Source organism: Pyxicephalus adspersus, chromosome 8 (assembly GCF_032062135.1).
Source record: "Pyxicephalus adspersus chromosome 8, UCB_Pads_2.0, whole genome shotgun sequence".
Taxonomy (NCBI): domain Eukaryota; kingdom Metazoa; phylum Chordata; class Amphibia; order Anura; family Pyxicephalidae; genus Pyxicephalus; species Pyxicephalus adspersus.
The window spans coordinates 18,272,083-18,292,916 of NC_092865.1; the positions used below are offsets into that span (position 1 = coordinate 18,272,083).

General features: G+C 38.4%; 1 protein-coding gene across 3 annotated transcripts in view; it reads right to left on the reverse strand.

Annotated features, from left to right (window-relative positions):
* Nucleotides 1-20,834, reverse strand: part of EPS15 (epidermal growth factor receptor pathway substrate 15) — a 79,626-nt gene that overhangs the window by 55,692 nt on the left and 3,100 nt on the right. For 2 of the 3 annotated variants that reach the window (XM_072419627.1, XM_072419626.1), the window contains exons 2-4: nucleotides 5,185-5,226; nucleotides 4,200-4,289; nucleotides 2,946-2,993 (exon numbers count right to left, since the gene is read on the reverse strand). In XM_072419627.1, coding sequence (XP_072275728.1) covers nucleotides 2,946-2,993; nucleotides 4,200-4,289; nucleotides 5,185-5,226 — 180 coding nt within the window. Of the gene's footprint in view, nucleotides 1-2,945; nucleotides 2,994-4,199; nucleotides 4,290-5,184; nucleotides 5,227-18,676; nucleotides 18,760-20,834 lie in introns of those variants that run through there. The other variant, XM_072419628.1, reaches the window with a different exon arrangement.

Sequence of the window (20,834 nt, forward strand, 5' to 3'; positions counted from 1 at the left end):
AACAATCAGAGAAAGGCATAAGATTCTTTCTTAAATAAAATTAAAAAAAAAAATTCCTATGCCTCTTTCTCTATTTTAGGCTTGTTCCGGATTGAATGTGAAGCAAAACCTCCTTGTTTTCATATGAAAAGGGTTTATATCTAATGAGAAGAAAAAATTCTCAATTTTTTCAATAAATTTTAAGGTTGGCCTGCGACTTTGTCTACATTTTTAATTTTGGCCCTCTGTGTATTGAGTTTGACACCCCTGGTCTGAGGCCATGAAAATATTAAATTATCCATTCTCAACCTAAAAGCTTCAAGCCATTCAACAAACCCAATAAAGCTTTTCTAGCTGATGGTATGGTTTTCCTGGGCAGCTAATGATCTTTTACAACATTGATATCTTTCTGTGTAACTTGTTACACTGGCAGGGCCAAAGAGAATCCAGATAAAGTACTTCAAAGATCATGGGAAGGAAAGCCTTTATTTTACCCTAGCTCAACCAAGCAAATAATCAAATTATTGCTGCACATATGCACAGCAGCTATAGGAATATAGACATATCAAAAGTAGAAAACAAAATTAAAGAAAAGGGTTGAAAACACTAGAGATTAACTTTAAACAAAAAAGGGTTATAGTTATTCTGAAAGAAGAAAACCCACATACCACAAAACAGAATACACACTTAGGCTGTGTACCCAGGTGCAATATTTGTCGTTGGAAAGGATCTTTCACTATCCTTTCCAAAGACAAGATTGCACGATGCATTAATGAGTGTTGTAAATACAGCGACGCTCTGCTATATGGAGAGGGGAGGAGGGACAGACGGCGCGGCACCCTGATGCACGCTCTCCCCTTCACTTTCAATACGATTGTTCCTCGTTTGTTGTCCGTGGATTCACCAGGACGGACGTGGAGTGCTGTACACATACAAGTTTCTCATCCGATATCAGCCCGGAGGCAGCTGTGGGATGAGAATCATCTGACTTGAGCACATATCCTTTAACCTTATTATTTACAATGAAGGCACTGTTGGATTAAAATGAAAATATAGGTTGAGAATTGATAATCCGGATCCTTCAGTTTCCCGGCATGAATTTTGGATCGCATTTACAATACAGGGACTGCAATACACTGTTTGGTCACTAATTTTTTCATGGCACTAATGTTTTTATTTGTAAAGCCAAATACATTTTTCTGACCTGAAAAAGTTTTAAAAGTTTTTATTTTGGCCATGGGTATGAAACAGGAGAGATACAGACGTATCTCTATTGAAAAATGATATTAAAGCCAAACTCCACTCACACAGTAGTGTGAGTTAATTAAATAATGAAAAACAGAAATGAAGGTTTTTGTTTTTTTTTTCAATTGGTAATTTTAACTTGTATAGGTTATTTACCCATATAGAATACAAGTGATTAATACAACGTGATTCAATGAACAATTACATAAAGAATAGGTAGTTACTCATGGTTGAACCCCCTTAAAAAGTCTCAGGTATCCGACCCTTAATTATACATATGGTTCCTTATAATATCATCATCTGAGAAAGAGCACCAAATGTCTCATTATCATGACACGTTTTGCCTATTGACTTCTTCAGGAGTATTTTGTTGAGAACATTTAGCTGATATTGGAGTGAAGAAGGGTTGCATCTCTGATTGCATCTTTATCCACCTCTGCAGGTCCAGGTTATATTGGAATCAAAAACTTATTACAAGTACATTGTACTTCCCTGTTACTCTGGAGACTATTGTTTGAATCTTTTCAATCACCTATTCTCATTCACTCCAATATCAGCTAAATGTTTTTTGTCATTTATTGTCCAGAGGTAAAGTTTCTCATAACTTCTTGTTACGAAGAGATATTGGACACCCACCACCTATGGTAAAAAATCAAAATGTTGTATTTTGTTTCATTTTCAGCAGTGGTCAATCTCTCCAACAGTGACACAAATAAAAAAAAATGGAATTCAATAACACTTGAAAACACATTCTTCAATATTATAGATTATATAAAATATTATATTATCATTTTTTTTTTTATTTAAAAAAAGGAACAAAAGCCTTACCCGCAAAAAAATTATGATCAGGCACAAGTTCTAAATTGTAGAAAGGACAGGTGATGTACATTCTGCAAAAAATTATCCTTACTTTCTTCTTTTTTTTTTTTTCCCCAAATACACTCACCTGTCCCCATTTTGTCACAAGCACAACCATCTTTTTCTCCTGATCCTGGTTCTAATTTTAAGCCATCCTGATTGGCCAGGCTGGGATGACAATGCATGAGAGTTCAGCAAGACCCAGCAGCCTCGGGGGATGCCAGGATACCCAGAAAATCCCATTATATACTGAGCTGCACGTGCGTACATGTGAACCTGTCTGATCACATTTGTTTTTCTTTCCTGAAACTATAGTTTTGCTTTAAAGCATTACTGAGAAAAAGCAAGCAGACAGGCTCCTAATTGTAGAAGGGATATGCCATGTTTTCTGTCATAAAATAAGGTTACCTAACGGTCTGCAATCTTCTGTAGAATCTATATTGTGTTGCTGAGGGTCTATCACTTTCTCACTTATTTTATGTATTTAATTATTTTACATTAGATTCCTTTATATGAGTGCCCTCAGCTAACACAGGAATAGTCAAAAACAAGCTTTGTCTACTGGGAGACTGCAAGTCCCAGAAAGCCCAGCTAAAGATTGAATGAACAGACTGTGGACTGGCCGAATATTTGCAGAAAAAAAGCTGATCTCCAAGTTATGAGCTAATAGGAAATCCCCAAATTCCTTCCTCTACTAAGATTTCCTCCTTCACCATATTTATATCAGATTTATCTGCTATGGACTGTCCACAACAGAATGTACTAATAACCCCCTGCATGGCAGGAGTCTCTAACCAACGGAACTGACTATATTGAAAAGGATAATATTTACCAAAATAGTATGTACCATAAAACCTCATTACCTGCTTGTTTAAGTATCCCTTGCTCTCTGTGTCGGACAAATCCCAAATCTGTAATGAGACATAGAACAAAGGGTCAGTTCCAGTGACTACAATGCACATCCGCAGGAAAGCACACATACTGTATAGACATTTACGTTTTTCACGTCAGCAGAAAATATGCTTCATCATCACAATATTAAATTACTGGAAAAAAAAAATCACACAAAAGTCCCACACAATCCAGCAAACAAATAAAGAGCATTGTGCTCAGTTATACATACAGAAGACTACATCATGAGACAAGTAAAAGGAAATGCTACTCCATTTATTTCTTTATGGAAAACAAATACTTCATTCTAGTAAATGTTTGTTTTCAATTGTTCCGATAGGAAAGCACATTAATTTTAAATGGGTTGGCAGAGCAGCTTAAAACTGATGTCCCAGACGATATATAGAGTAAACAGATGAATGCACATTTGTAATCATTAATGGATCAATAAATGAACCCGACTAGCAATCCCTGTACAGTAGAGTTTATACTGGGAGAAGGAAAAGCATCAATTGATGAAAATCATATATTAATGTGCTTAAGTGCTAACATGAATCATAATAAAAGGAGGACAGTCCAGAGTGACAAAAAGATTAGTTTATCAGCCTGCTGCTTTTCCATGGTAGCACAAAGGCTAGGGGAACAGGATATTTAGGTGATACTTAACTGCGACAGAGTGTGGCTATGTACACGACAGATGATTCTCGTCCGAAAATCGCCTCAGGGCTTTTAGACAAGAATCTGGTGTGTGCTTATCCGTCGTCCGTCTAGGCATATCCACGGATGACAAACAAGGAATGAAAGTGAAGGGGAAAGAGTGCAGCAGGTGCCACTTCGTCGTTCTCCCCCCTCTCTATAGAGCAGAACGGCACTGTATGTACAGCACTTGTTCATGCATCATGAAGTCTTTTGGCGTTGGAAAAGATTGTGAAAGATACTTTCCAACGACAGTTATTGAACGTGTGTACCCAGCCTATCCCAGGTCTTTTGGCTTGTGTGGCAATGCAGAGAGAGTCTGATTTTCTGCACTGAAAGTTGTTGCAGACTTAAATGCTGAATTTGAAATTCAAAGGAATGAACCCTTAATGCTAACTTTTTGTGGGAACAGGAAAAGATGGAGGTTCAGTTTTCCTTTATGTTTGGGAATGAAAGCCAAAATTGCATGTTCCAGCACTCAGGTTAGTACACGGAAATCATCAACAGATCCATCATTTTGTATCACTTGCCTTGCCCAGAACCAGATCTGGGAGCCCAGACTTCTTCAGGAACACAGCAGCATCTCCAGCCAATACCTTCCCGGAGTTGGCTGACTCCAACTGAAAACAAAAGAGATCAGGTAATGAACGTGCTTCACTTTCACAGAAACTAGTTCAATGTTTATGTTGTAAATCAATGTTTTTATACATTATTGAAGGGTATGTAAAACCAATGATTTTGGTTTTAGATAAAATGTGGAAATGGTAAAACCTTGGTTAGGTTTTTGGTGACATACAGAAGGTAAGTGGGACGCTGCATAGTTAGGTATTTTCAAACCTCAGGTTGGAATTTCAGTTAGGTATAATGGAGTAATAAGCATCATTGATCGATAGACGTATAGAAATGTGTTCTCCAAAATGCTTTGGATATTGCTAAATGCATCAGGCAGTGTTATATAATATTGCTAGGAATATTAACTCCCTTAGTTTGCCCTGATAATCCTTGTCAATAAAAAACTTAAACTAAAGCAAATAGCTAACATTTTAAGTTGTCACCAGAACAAAGGGGAAGGTAATAGGGAATACTTATGTCAATGAAAATTGCACAGGAAAGAAATGCTATATTTAGACAGATTTTAACCATTGCCTCTCAAATCCACAACATAAAATGTTTCTTAAGATATGTATTAGGCATTGCATGCAGTTTAGGATAATGAAAAAAAGATTAACATACAAAACATTTCTAAGCACTGCAAATAAAAAAATTCATTTTTTCCTGCACTTAAAAATGCATCTGGTGAAATTTATGTTTTAGAAATAGCAACATTAACCAGATATGTGATTATTTTCAAAAGCTTTTACCCAACTATAATAAAGTTTAGTTAAAAAAACATTAAAATACCACCCCAGCCTGTTATATGGCCCTAGGGGAATGCGTCTCACTGGCTGAGAAACTTTGATTTCAATAAGTGCACATCAATCAATACACACTTATTTCCATAATAATGAAACTGACCTGGTGGAAGTATTTCTCATATACAGCATTGTTACTTGGGATCTGAAAGAAAAATCAATGTTATTTATAGATTTTTTAAATACAGGATGCCAGGCAGGATGTAAGATTGGTAAAATCAAGAGAAATTACAGTAATGCAATACGTTGTACCACCATATACAGTTCTCATCTCCCCTTCATTGCACACTACAGAAGCCATCAATACTGCTTCCTTAAATCTGACAACTGCTGCCATATAAGCCCTCCATTTAACAACCTCCCACCCTAAACGCGATCATTGCAGAAGGAACAAGCGATGTCCTTTCTGCAATAAAGCAGACTTACCTGACCGTTTGCAGTTTTCCTCTTGAAATACACTAAGCTGTGCATGCCCTGCTGGGAATGAATGAACTCCCACGCGCATGTGCATGAGTTCCTCAAATCCGGACTGGTCAATCAAGTTGGCTGAAGACATAAGAATGGATGAAGATGGGGGTGCCAGCAACAGAGTGAGGATAAGCAGGTCTAATAAAAAAATTGTGATCAAGCAGGTGGGGTTACCATCACCTGTCCCTTCTGCAATAAAGCATCTGCAATTTTTTATTTGGAAAGGTTTAGTTCTGCTTTAAATACTACAAGTCCCATCATTTCTGTTGTTCAAGGAGGGTATAGTTAGCCAGCCGGAGCACGCTTCCCAATATACAGAGCCAGGATAAAGGCGATAAGTATGTAGCCGAGGACACACCAACCAGTTGTAGAGAGATTTCCCCCATTTTCTGTCAAAGACACGCAACGGGAGATAGATTCTACCTAGCAGGGTTTGAGACACTTTTACAAACTTTACGGAGGGTCTAAAACTTCCCTAGTGTTTCCATGACCTAAATAATTAGGGCTGTACGTACACTTTATTACAATTACTAATAATGCCAGGTTTCCATTAGCATCAAGAGCCATTCTTCTTCTGAGCACCGTCAGTGGCGTCCAGCCTGCATTTCCAAAAGCAACCAAACCGATTTCTCTTTTATTTTCAGTCATTAACTAGAAAATGTCGGTTTAATAATCATTATCCCAGATGAGCCTTTTTTTACCTGCACTCAAACAGCAAATAAAGCTTAGATGTATTGAACAGAATCAGAAAGAACCACCATCAATGCCACCTCCAGGCTAAACCAAACCGATGATAAAATATGGAAAGATCTTTTGTTCAAACAGAAAAGGTATAAGCGAACATTTTATATAAACTCATACACCTCCCAGCATGTATAATGTTATCCAGCCATTGTGCAGCAGACACAATATTAATGATAGGTTTGTTTTAACTCAATCCTGGAGCCAAATGTTTACACCAAAAACAAAGCAGAATTTTAAAATGCAAACAAGAGAGAAGTCTGTGAGAGTGAAACATGAACAGCAATGTGAGAAGATGAGGAGGGAATTATCTCATGCCACATTTCCTGTAAGGGTTGCCATCAGGAAACTGTGAAAGGAGAAAAAAGGACATGGACCAGGGAAATGGTTTGCTGATTCAGGGACAGAAGAATTACATTATATCACACCAGTGTGTAATGCAATCACAGTTGTCCTTTAATTAATCCACCTACTAATGCTGCCCACCTGGACAAATAGTTTATCCCTAATCCAGCAATCTTTGATGTGCATTCCTGCCTGGTCCTGCAAAGCCTACCCAGAAAACCTGCCCCTGGGTTCCCCTCCACAAGCACATGTTTTATTGGATAAGAGATGTACCACAGGCAACCTTCAGCAGCCCAACAGAGTGTGGAATATCCATTAGAATGGATGGGCATGAAAAATAAACTGGACAATGTTTTCACTGAAGCCACACAACATTCTCCAAAAATTGCTGAATCAAGGAGGAAGGCAAGTATTTGTCCAGGAGGAGGAAGCACTGAGGGGCGGGGGAATTGTTTAAAGGACATTTGTATCAAACACACAGTTGTCCTTAAAGTCTATGTAAACTCAACATTTTTACTTTATTTAGAAGGGTTGTCTACCCTTCTATGTAAAGTAAAAATGCTGGGGGTTTTTTTTTCGCCGCAGCGATCAAGACTTAATGAGAGCGCAGAGCCTCCCGGGATACCTACGTCGATCATCCCACGAGGTTCTGGCTGCTCTTTGCTCCCTGCACATGACCGAGATCAGGGGCAATTTTCAAGAGGAATGAAATGCCAATCCCATGCATGCGCAGTGAGATAAGCTCTCTTTTTTTTTCCTTCACAGATGCTTGTCACCTGATCTCGAACCTGCGTAGACCAAAGACAAGACAGAAGATGGCGGAGCCCGCACTTCAAGTGTAGGGACAAAGAGGAATTCCAGGACGGCGTTGGACCAGATTGTGGGAAGGACCAGCGCCATTGAAGGATCTGCGGGATTAAAGGCAAGTATAGTTTTTTTATTTTTAGTTTAGTTCTGTTTTAAGGTATGGGGCAATAAGGCAAACTATTGGTAAGGAATGGAATGGAATGGAATGGCAGGGCACTTTATTGTGCAAACAAACATGCTCCAACACTCAGTACAGGAATGCAGCAAATCTCACAATCCAACGCAGACATTTCCCAATAAGTTATTTAGGTTCCTACATTGCATTGTGGGACATGGAAGGCAGACATGCCTTGGCTCAGAATACACAAGATCCATGTTCAGGGCCAAAATACAGTTTAGTTTCACCAGCCTGGTAATGCCATGGTACCTGCGCTTTATCATTGTAATGCTGGTTTGCTAAGTATTTTGAAAAGTATTTTCTTTTTAAGCCATCTAAAGAGAATATTTGATGACCGTTATGCCTCCACGATATACTTACAAATGTCCCCATCAGTTCCGAAAAGGAGGAGTTTCTGGTTTTACGCACGGAAACATCTGAGGACGACATAACTAAGTTTTCATAGCTGCCAAATTTTTTGCTAACAAACAGGCAACACCCAGAATGTGGGCGGTAAATCCAGGAAAGTAGGGCAAAGTAGGAGGAAAAACTCAGGTGGAGAATGCAGTTCGTCATCATTGTAAATATTTTTGTGAGTCACCTGGTCAGGATAGGCATCACATTCACGACAAAACTTTGCTGCAAATCACAATTGTGCAAATGACAGAAACATGAATATAAATACTTTAGCTGGTATAAGAGCCCCCTTATATGTATTCAATCCGCGGGTTTAGTCGTTTGACTGTAATTCAGATTTAATGACTCCAAAATGAATGTTTAATAACCACCCATGTTGTAATACTTCTTCACAGTCTTTAATAAATTTCACATGGACATGGAATTCAGGATTGGATTTACAGGAACTTGAGTGTCCAGCCAAATAAAAGAATAGAAGATCAGGAGTTTCCACTACTGAATTTGGCAAGTCTGACAGTTAAATAAAAACAAAATGCTAAAAGCCAACTCAAAACGCCTGTGTATATAAGGAAGATCTGCCTTGAGCTCATTGTCTCTCATTCATCTACAATGGAGAAAGTGAAACTTCACATAAATGGCGGAATACACAGTAGAAATAAAAATGTTTCAAATGTTTTATATTTCAAAGGATTAAGTCTGTTCAGCAAATTGTATTTTGCACACAAGGTAAGCAGGTAGGTAGGTGACTTTCCCTACTCTGCAGCTTGAAGCGTGTCACCACCTTGTCTGCATGCTGGTCAATGAATTAGCAGTGAGATATTTCTTTGTCTGACAAGGACATGTATAAGAATAATAATTAGGGAGGGTCTATGCACGGTCACTACTCGCACTTAGCATGTCATAGCCGTATTCTCCATGTAAACTGTACTAGAACTCTGCAAGTCATAACAAACACAAAAGGATTACATATACATATGTTCCAGGGATCGAACACCAAGCTGTATAGTAGCTGCTCCTAAAATGCTACAGTAGAAAGTGGGTATTTATAAAAAAAAAAAAAGGTGTCAACAATACAACCTTATATGAGTAATAAAAAAAAAAATAAAACAGCACGACACAGGCAATGTCGCTTCTGCAATGAAACATACTCATCGCCTGTTCACAATTACTTTTTGTACTTAACACAGTTTAGTGTATGATGCTGGATATTCTGGGTATTTCCTGGGTGCTGGGAATGAAATGGCTTCTGCAATCATGCACAGAAGTTACATTGTTCCGGTCTCGCCAATAAAGATGGCCAAAGACCCAAAACCCAGAAGACGACCAAATGGCAGCACCCGCAACAGAGAGAGGCCATGTGATTGTAATTACAACATTGCAATCGATCAAGTAGGTTTATTTTATTATAGCCTCGACATCATCATCCTTCCAGTTTGCAAAAAAGATTGGGGTGCTTAAATTTTTTTTAAATGTTAACTATAACTACACTTTAAATCTTCACCCTCTTGAAAAGTTAAGGGCTCCACTGCCATGTGTCTGTTGGATAGTGTGTACCTACCATGTCCTGGTTCTGCCCACTAGCTACTTTATCAACATAGTGTACTATATATAAAATGGGGAATCAGACATTCCCCTAAACATTTCCACGAGGGAATCTTCCAGATCCATGTGTTTATGGCAGTATTTGTTTCCAACGAGAGAATGTTTGAGAAAATTTTGGATTCCCTTCTTTATGAATAACTCCCATACGGAAGTTAGTTTATCATAGTCCGGCTAATCAAAATGACAGAAGATCACAAATTAAAATGAAGAAGACACCGGTGCCCTGCAATGGAATGGGGACAGGCCAGTATAAAGAGGTTTAGTTACGCTTTAAACTACTTTTACAGCGCAATTTTTATTTCTTACTGTGGTGACAGGGTCACTTTAAAACCAACTATGCGTAAGTACAAGAGTTTGAGCAGCTTCAAACAGATGTGTGTGCATAGTTAGGTTGGGGATATCCGTTACTCTCTATATATATTCCATAATTAGCGGAGTGAAGATACTATTACCAAAGGGAAAAAACCCTTCAAACTGGAGTCTTACTTTAAATTTAAATTGCAAAGATTTAACCCACCAGCAGCTGCTAAAAATAAAAATGGTATTCCGAATATACTGATACTGTGCATGCAGATCATGTACATTTTTAATCATTTTAATTTTTCAACACATAAATCACCCTCACAATACATATAGCAAATGCATACAGCAAATAAAAGCAAGTATTCGACACAGATACTGGATTATTGTACATCAAAGAGATGTCTTCCACAGAATGTCACAGAGTTTCTATTGTCTGAGTTTATAGGACACAGAAGGATTGTACAAGGGCTGAACTTCTCTAAGAAATGAAAGACATTGTTATGTCTGCATATACATCAGAAGACACACTGGGCTGGTCTTTAGACTCACACTGCAAAATATTTTACTTACTTTACTAACTTACTTATTAAAGCATAATGGACGTTCCACTTTTAGGAAACCACGATCAGGCCGGTCATTATTGCAGAAAAGAAGAGGTGATGTCCTTTGTGCAATATTCCCTTCTACCTACCCAACCGCTCCAGGTTTCTAGCAAAAAGTCAAGACTTGAATATGCGGTGTTAGCTTTGGTTTGCAGGATACTTGACAATTCCTGCTTCTTTTGCGCGTGCGGACCTACTGGATAGATCGAGGTGCTCTGCCAGAAAACAGGGACAGGGTAGTGATGAGGGTTTACATCTGCTTTAAATATCTCATGGGTTCAATTCTTTTACAAATAGTGAAGTGTAAATCCCAATGACCTCAAATACTTCCAACAGACTGGCAATTTTGTATAATAGATTTTCATGATTTTTTTTTATATATATTTTTCTAAATTTTAGGTGTCTTCTTGCCAGTCACATGATTTTCTGCTTTCTTCAAGTGATGTTGGGAGCAGGTTGTCAATGCAGGAAACAGCGCTCACATAAAATATGAACAAATCTTTGTATGCACATGTCAGTGTATTGTTATGACAAACCTTGGCATAGGGAATACATTTGTGTCATTAGCGTAATACGTTAAATAATTCTGGCCTGGTCAATAAAAATGTCCGAAGACCCTAACCCAGAAAAAGACTGCTTAAAAACATTGGAGACCAAAATAGAGCAAGGAAAGGCAAGTTGACAAATTAAGAACAGGCAGATATTGATCAAGGAACATCACTTGTCCCATCAGCAATCAGGGACCAACCTGCTTTTTTGAACATTAGTTCTACTTTAGGGTAGGTTATAAATTATTAAAAAGAACAACACCAATGGTATCTTCAGTGTTTTTCTTAGTACACTCTTCCTAAAGAGTCTGATTATTTTCTTTTTTTTGATGATGTATTTAAAGACAGAGAAAAAAAAAATTGTTTATAATAAAACGACTGAATTCCTATTTACATACAAAAACCTCCCCAACAACTGGAGATTTGCTATATATTCCCCCAAGAAAGATATAATCTGCATGATGGTTGAACTTTTCTTGCATAGCTGGATTCTCGGATTCACCTGCCTCCAGGGACATTATCAGCATGCAGCTCTATATTCTCTCGGAGTCTGCAATGGCTGCTCTGGATTTCTTTGTACAGTACAAAAACATACTGAAACTGAATGTATTAGGCATAGTATTAGATCTGTGTATTGGGATAATAAGATGCCCATTATACGGGAGTTACGATTCAATATTTTGTAATAGTAAAATACAATATGCTTCAATTTGAAAAGAAACATTTTAGGAACACTTTCACAGTATAAAGAATTCCACAATGATCCAACCTGCCGTCTTCCCTACCAGCCCCCTGCCACTATAAAAATCCAAATCTGGACCATTATTACAGCACATATATGCAAATATTTTAAGTAACAGAATTTAATTGCTGTCATCTGTAATCAGCAGCACTGAGAGAAGGAGGGGAAATATTCATAAAATTATGATTCAATATAATTCAAAAATATACTGACTGCACAGACCTGACAGTAGCATGCTGGTTAAGACAGAGGGCTTTCTTCTTCAGTGTGCTACTTCTCTTTCATGGACCAGTCATGAATTAGCAGTATGAGCTTCAATTGCAGTGGAGGTCTTTTCTGTCTCCTGTGGAGCCTGGATTCCAAATCTAGCTGCATAATCTGCCTCAAGTGTAGCTATAAGCAATTTATTCTTAGGGTAAGGCCGTTGAAAAATGGTCTGTAATGCGTTATAATAAGAGTTCTCACAAAAAAAGGCATCACGTTTTTTTTAATAGCACAGTGGATTCATGAGGTTAGCACTCTGGCCTTGGCAGTGCTAGGTCCCAAGTTCAAATCTGGGCCAGGACACTATCTGCATGGAGTTTGCAGGTTCTCCGTGTTTGCATGGGTTTCCTCTGAGTACTCCCGTTTCTTTCCAGGTTCTAAAAACATGCAGTTAGGTACATTAGCTTCCCCCCAAAATTGACCTTAGACTGTATTAAAAGACATATGACTATGGTAGGGACATTAGATTGTGAGCCCCTATGTGGGACAGCTAGTGACAGGACTATGGACGTTGTACAGCGCTGCCTAATATGTTGGTGCTATATAAATACATTGTAATAATAATATTTTTTACCTCATGCTGTGTCATTTCTAATAAATTTATGAATATATCGACCGACTGTGGGTCTTGGCCAGTTACAAATGTTAAACTATGAGCTACTTTGGGAAACAGGTGCACTTGTAAATGATTCTGTGTATCCTGGAAATAACAAATATCAACTTTATAAATCCTCTTAGATTGTAAACTCTTCGGGGCAGGGTCCTCTTCTCCTCCTGTGTCACTATTTGTACCTTTCTGTCATCTGCAATCCCTATTTAATGTGCACTGGCATGCTATAAATACAGTTTAAAAATGTACAAAAAAAAAAAATCAACAATAGGTAATGTATGCTGTCTGTGCTGCATTCTTACACCTCAATCCACACACTGCTTTGTGCAACAGATATGGTTACTAGGCACCAAGACCTCACCATTACAAGGATGGAATGTGCAGTCATTTGCATTGGCATTTCATGAATTTGGAGTTCAAGAAAGGAGAGCTGTGAGGTCTGGTGGTGAGGCCTACAGCCACATGTTACTTTAGGGATCCACAAATCCCAGACAGATATAGGGGATCAAATTATTTTTTTTATAAAAAGACAGGATTTTCATAGCTCCATCATGTTAGGCCGCGCCGTACATTAAATATGGGTTGCAAATGACAGACAGTTACAGACAGTGACACAGGAGGGAAGGACCCTGGCCTGAAGAGCTTACCATCTAGGAGTTACAAATGAGCTGCAAGTCTGATTTCCAAATCCAAAGAGAAAACATTATATAGAAGGGGTATGAAGAGGAAAAAGAGTCCAGAAGTATAGCTCAAACATATTTTGCCTTTGTTGTGATTGGAGTAGGGAAGGATTAGAGCATCTTCAGCAACCCTTCTGAACAGATTTACCGTTCATGTGAAGGAATATCCAACATATAACAATTATCACCAGAACTGGACCAGAGGGGACGTGGTGGGAAATGGTGGCATATGTGATGACAACAGTCCAAGGCTACATACACACAATCAATTACTGTTGTTGGAAACGAACGATTATCAATTGATTGTTTGATAATCGTTAACAAAAAAAGTGCACAACAAAAGGGCAAATACCAATGAGTGAGGAATGTCGCTGGAAACGAACGACTGTCCTGGTGGATCTGTTTGGACAATGGTCTTCACTATCTTTTGTGTGTACTGTCGTGTAGTGATCGTGGATGGTTCTGAGCATGTGCAACGAACGAGCGTTCGCTGCAACACACTTCAGCACAGTAAGTCTGTGTGTGTGTTCAAACAATCGTATCTAGTGTATGTACATTATCGTTGAATGATCGTATAATTTCTGCATGTACAGGATCGTGCACTATACAATTGTTCAAAATTATTTTTTTATATATGATCACTTTCAAGTTATGTTATCTCCCGTCCTATTGTGCATTACTTCCTCCACCTCCTAGATTGTAAGCTCTTCAGGGCAGGGTCCTCTTCTCCTCCTGGGTCACTGTCCATATCTGTCTGTCATTTGCAACCCCTATTTAATGTACAGCGCTGCATAATATGTTGGTGCTATAAAAATCCTGTTTATTAATATTAATGTTAAACAGACCAAATAACATAAGCCCAATGTGTTAAAAGAACAAAAAAAATGATGTCCCTGTCTACTGTTCACACATGTGGTACTGGGTCAACTAATGTTGAGTTCTAGAGAAATTTCCCAAATTATGTTGCTCATCCTGTGTGGTGGTTGACTGTTCGTGGCTCGGCATGCTTTTGAATGTAAAAGTCTTCTAAAGGTTTCACTTAGGTAAAAAAAAATATATAACATGGAAAGACCCACAATCAGAAAATGTGTTTTTTTCTGTTGTGGATTTCTTATTTGGTATGCTAGTGAAAGAGGTTAAAATTGGAGATGAGTCGTGTCTTGAAATCAAACTTTTACCAATGATCTTTTTGTCTATTTATAAGGATGCCATTGTTCCCACTGTTCTGCAATGTAAGAGGCATTCTTCCCACTAACTACTAGACTAATGTACTGCAAGCTGTGGTTATAGTAACATTATAGAAGCGGTTCTCTGAAGACATGAAAGTTATTTCAAGTGTTCCCCCACGTAAAAAGGTTGAGAAAGGCTGCATTAGATGTATAAAAAGTAGTGAAAATCCATAGACTCTGTGCATAACAAAAAACACCCCACAGCAACAAATAGGAATTTTTTTTCGCCGACGTTACAAAAGTAAACTGAAATCTGACAGGTCGCTTGGATACGAAGCATTTCACCTACTAAATGAGTTTGATAATGTTTACAATGTAAGCAATGAAAGCATATGGGCTCTATGAAAGATACATCATTCACCAGGCATTCACTCTCCTGCATGGGATGGGCTTGGAAGGAAGGGGACTGCAGCCAAGAGATAAGGGTGAGAGGTTATCGAAAGAAACTTACACACCACCATTGTGTGTGTTCAACAAGTCAAACTGTCTCTTGTGCAGTCCTGGATGTTTTTCTGTCATTGTTCATTCCAGGAATACAGGAAATCCCTAAAGCTAGCTACAAATACAGACTTTCATTTGATCGATTTTCATGTAGAGTAACTTGTTCGACAGGTGTGACAACAAATTATTTCAACTGCCACACACTGCAAAGCACAGATGATTCTTTATTATAAAGAACTGATATCATTTAAAATGCAAATTAGGCACTATATGTTTCACCTGTTTCATTTCTCTTTTAATAGTGATAGGTGTATGTGATGGGTGAATAATGGATAGGTGTACATGCTTTAAAAATCCTTCAAGCAGAAATTGAACATGAATCTTTAGACTGGACGCTTCATGGCTTTTACTTAGTTAAATTCAGAAGAATAGATGTGTGGTTGATTTTACGAAATGATCAAATGGACTATGTGATTGAAAGGGAGAATTAGTCCATGTATAGCTAACCTAACCACTCATTGTGAATGATCAGAATGGGGGAGGACACAGCAGGGTGCCTCTTATTTGTCCTCTCCTCTCCACAGAACTGAACTGGGCTGTACAGTGCTCATTCATTCCACTGCCACTGAAAGCCATCACAAAAGATTATAAATATATTACAAATTTCATGCCAGTACGCAGCTTAAGTCTTTGGCTTACAGGATTAGAGAATGACCTAAACTAACTCAATCTCTACACAATAATACATATCAAGTACCAAGATCTCCGGTTACATTCAGCAGAGTCGTGCCGAAAATCACCATAGAGGTCTACGGTGCTGGTAAAATTTTTTTTACACAGTATTTATATAGGGCCAACATATTACAAAGCGCTTTACAAAGTCCATAGCCATGTCACTAACTATTACTCAAAGGGGTTCACAGTCTAATGTCCCTACCATAGTCATATGTCATTACCACAGTCTAAGGTCAATTTGGGGGGGGCCAATAAATCTAACAGCATGTTTTTGAAATGTGGGAGCAAACCACATTTTTTTTTGGCTACAGCAAATTGTGGAGCACTTTGCAAAGGCAGCATGTCGCTTTTGGCCACAGCAGTTGTGGTTGGAAGATTAGCACCGTGGTCGTGTTGACAGCCACATGCAAACCTTGTTGCCCTATAAGGGCAATTTTCCTTTCCCGGTCGCAGAGCAATAGTTTGCTTTGCACCCAGGACATGTCAGCTATGCACTCTGACGCGGTGTGAAGTAGCCTTTAAACAGTCACTTTTATTACATCCCTCCCATGACATCTCTATCAGCCAGTGAAGGTAATAAAGGATATCGGACTCAGATGGGGGTGGGAAGGCTGAATAATCTGTAGCATGCAGAAGGCATTTTCACTAACAGAATAGGGACGGTTATTATTATCATCCAGTATTTATATATCGCTGACATAATATGCAGCGTTGTACAAAGTCCATAGTCATATCACTATCTGTCCCTCACAATCTAATGTCCTTACTCAGTCATACAGTTAGGTCTATAAATATTTGGACAGAGACAATACTAAGTTTGGTTCTGTACATTACCACAATTACATTTAAATGAAACAACTCAGATGCAGTGGACCTGCAGACTTTCAGCTTTAATTCAGGGGGTTGAACAAAAAGATTGCATAAAAATGTGAGGAACTAAAGATTTTTTTTTACCAAATCACTTCAAGCAGATAACAGTGCCTTAGATCTCACACTGCAGATATTGAGCTATAGAAACAAATGTTCTAGGCTCACTAAAATTTTTCAGGAAAAATTCAAGACAAGTTTTTTTTTTTATCAGGGCAGTATTTAGGCACAAATTACCTGTATCAATGATCATTATAACATAGCAAATCTTTACATCGTTCCACCGTAAATAGTAGATCAGTCTAAAAATTGAACACCTTGTGTGTAAAGAGAAGACAAGTACAAAAAAAATTGTGTGTATATATATATATATATATATATATATATTTATATATATACACACACACACACACACACACAATAGTTGCTACTCCTAGAAACCAATCTTCATTTCACATTTCACTTTTATTGTCCACTGGAACATGGCAGTCCAAACCTAATAGTTTCTAAGGGTATCCCAAGTTCTTCATCAGAGATCCCCAACAATTCCTGTATAAAATAAACCATATTAAATATAGATGTATAGAAGCCGTTGTGATGAAGGGGTCATTGTCACAGCATTCTACATAATAGCTGGAAATTCTTGCTCTTCCACTCTTTGGAATGCCGGTTATCTTTGGAAACATCATTAGCTGAATCGGCAATAGCCGCCTGGCTCACATGTAACTCTAGACACATCAGTGAGCTCGCTTTGCTGGGCAGCCTGTAGACAAAAGGGGTAACTCTCCTATAAGGCCATAAAATTATCCAAAACCTTAACAGACAACACGGAATGCCTAATCATCCCCATTACCTTTTTATGGATAATGAATGTTAAAAGGACAAGCTAAAGCAATATCTCCTATTCTATTATCTTCCTTGATTCTGAGCAGGACAAAGTCACAGTTCCTGCTGATAGCCCATCTTCCACCTTCTTCTTTCCCCTACGCTGACATTTCTTAGCTTTCCCCATGTTGCACAAGTTCACCCCAAGTCATACCTAGTGTCTGAGCCCACCCAATGAATGAAATGCATTCCCACTTCACCCAGAGGACTACTAACTGGCCACTCCGGTCCATGCACATGAGTAAGGACACATGCTCCCCATACCTGGGATCTCATCTCTGTTACAGCAATGGAAGATGGGAGGTTCCTACGGATTTATGGAGCATGAATTGGTGACTATATCTTTCTGAGAGATTGGACTTAAAAAGACATTGTCTTTTTTGCTCTGTACGGGCAATATCACAATGCTTATTTAAGGTTCTCACATTAGTTTCGGGGTTCTTAAGTGGGTTGTGCTTGAAAATAAGAAATATGAGATCTTAACACATTTGGCTAAAACACTTCCAGACTATGAGTGTCCTTGTTGGAGAGCTTAAATCCAAGCAGGCGGCATACCAAACAAACCCGTCCCACATGTTTCAGTACTGGGTGTTACAGTGATAAAATACCCAGCTCACATAATTTTTAATACAGAAATAATTCTTCACCAACACACCATTATGGAATTAGGAAAGGGTTACATAGGTACACATTGTAGAAGCCCAATTAAATCCTAAACTGAAATGTCCTAAATACATTACAGGTGCATAGAAACATGAAAATGTGTAGCCGTGGTATCCCTGCAGAGATCCAGCATCATCCCTGCAGAGTCAAAGGTATGGCAATGCAATTGGCAAACTTTATACACCTTGCTTATTGGACAGCTGTAGCTCTGACTCGCCATAGAGCTAAGACCTCTTCAGAGGGAACACTGCTTTCAACCAAAAAGTAAAGGTCCACAAGCTCTACAGCTTTTCTACTCAGGTTGTGTGTTCTTTCTAAAGAAAACTGAAAGTTCAGTATTGGTTTTTAGCAGCCATGAAGCCAAACAAGAAGCTCTAACAAAGGTCACCTGCTCATAAAAGCCATTGCAGATACAAGAAAATTTAGCACAAGGCGAATCCTTACTGCAGAAATGGGTGGCAATGACCCTTCAGCAATAAGTATTCTTACCTGCGCATCCAGATTCTTGCCAATCCTGGCTTCCCTTGCAGGGGCTGAATAAACACCTGCGCAAGAGTTACATCATCCCGGCCCGGCCAATTAGATCTATATGCCAAAAAAAATGAGGGGAGAAGATGGCAGCAACACAACAGGATCAGGTGAGTATCCCCATGGTTTAGTTCAGCATTAACACAAGAACACTATAACACCAGTACCTATGGCCAATGCTCCTAACCAAATATTTCTTGCATGAGGGAAGGAAAAGCAGAAGCCCCAGTCAGCAGCTTGTGCAATAGATGAATTGTCACATTGCTGAAGACTTGTAAACAAACTTCTGTATCATAATGTATATAATATTATTGTAAAAAAGGATACATACAGCATACACAGCTTAGACAAATGTTTATGTTTATTATGTACAGTTCAGAAGCAGAGCTGATGTACAGATGGCATGATAAGATAAACTCAGATTTTTACAACTCAGTTTCATATAAAAAAACTGTGCAAGCAGGAAGACAGCAATAAAGATTAACACACAACTAAACCACCGATCTCTCGGAAGTGTTGAGTATGGAAAACAGAGTGAATGTCAAGAAATTCTCATTCACACGAACAAAAGGAAGTGCAGGATTTCTAGGAATCCCAGACATACGACTTACAAAAAGCCCTCAGCTGTATAAAGATCCAACAAGTGTGTAGTCTGAGGACCCCAAAACACAAAGGTTGGCTAAGGAGAGTTTAGACTTTTTTGTGCAGCAACTTCTAACATGGATTAGCAACAACAAAATGACAAGGTGTTCCTTCTCTATAGCAACAAATCTCTTTCCAGCTGCCACTATGAAAAGTATTTTAAGTGTAACTCTAGGCAGAACCTTTTTTATCTTTACTTTTGGATAAACCGGGAAACTGTTAGGTTTTTTTGCTTTCTATGTCTCCATTTACTCTTACTGTATACTAGTGACCACCAACATCTAGAAAGAAAGTGAGAGAAAACCGAGTTCCCTCCAGAACATAAAATAAAGGGAGATTTTTTTTTTTTAAATGGAGACAACTCACTAAAAAAAAGTTAGAGGTTCATTTTAATTTCTTGCTATGAGTGACAGGGTCAGTGTTTATATAGGGCCTTAATAGAGCCAAATATTTGCTCTGCATTTACCCAAGATTAAGAGATATTTCCAAAAAAAGAGAACCTGTGAGACATAATAACATTTCAAAAGTAAAAGCAAACTTATGGACACACTGACTGGAAGGGACTAGTGAATGGCACCCCACTGTCCTCTGCTCCATACAAATGCACAGAAGTCATATTTCTATTAATCTGCTGTGGTAGGTTGATGAACAACATTGGGGCAACACTGTCTTTACGTTATGTTTGTTTTGGGTGACTATTATCTGACATAACTGGATTGTGCACAGAAGCATGTTTGTGTGGCTGGTAGTCAGTAGACATATTCATGATTGTAATCAGTGGTCTAATGACGAGCACCTGTATGTCATACCAATGAAATCCTGGACAGTAATATTGTTTAGCAGGAAGCATTCATAACAACTTTTCTGTACATACCAATCCCACCCAAGACCAAGAACTGCAAAGTATCTGTTATTACATATACACACTTCGATTTGGACACCTCTAATCAACTGCGTTTTATATCGGGAGGATGCAGCAGGAGGGTTGAGACTCCTCCCAACACAAAGAGATATAGTAAAGGGAATCGAGGTAAGAAAATGACCAGAGGATCTGACAAATGTAAGATAAAAAAAGCTTGTGGGTTATATCAGCTTTTAGGAAGACTATTCAACATACTACAGAACCTATAAGAAAAATACACCCAGTTACATATAAACACATATAGAAAGACAGGGATATACAGAGAATCTCTAAGTATCAGGTGACATACCGGGTGTAACATTGTAATCATAATAACATTATTGTGAAATAAGGAACGAAGCAGAAAACACATTAGCATTTAATTGATTCTGAGCTCATGAATTCCTGCATCTTGACAGCTCATGAACAAATACACAACCATCCATATCACCCTCAATCTATTGCACTTGCTGCATTACTACTGTACTATATAAATAATATATAGTAATGATACTCTGCAACCCGAAGCCCTGAAACATAACACGAACATAAATCATACATATCCACACCGCTGAA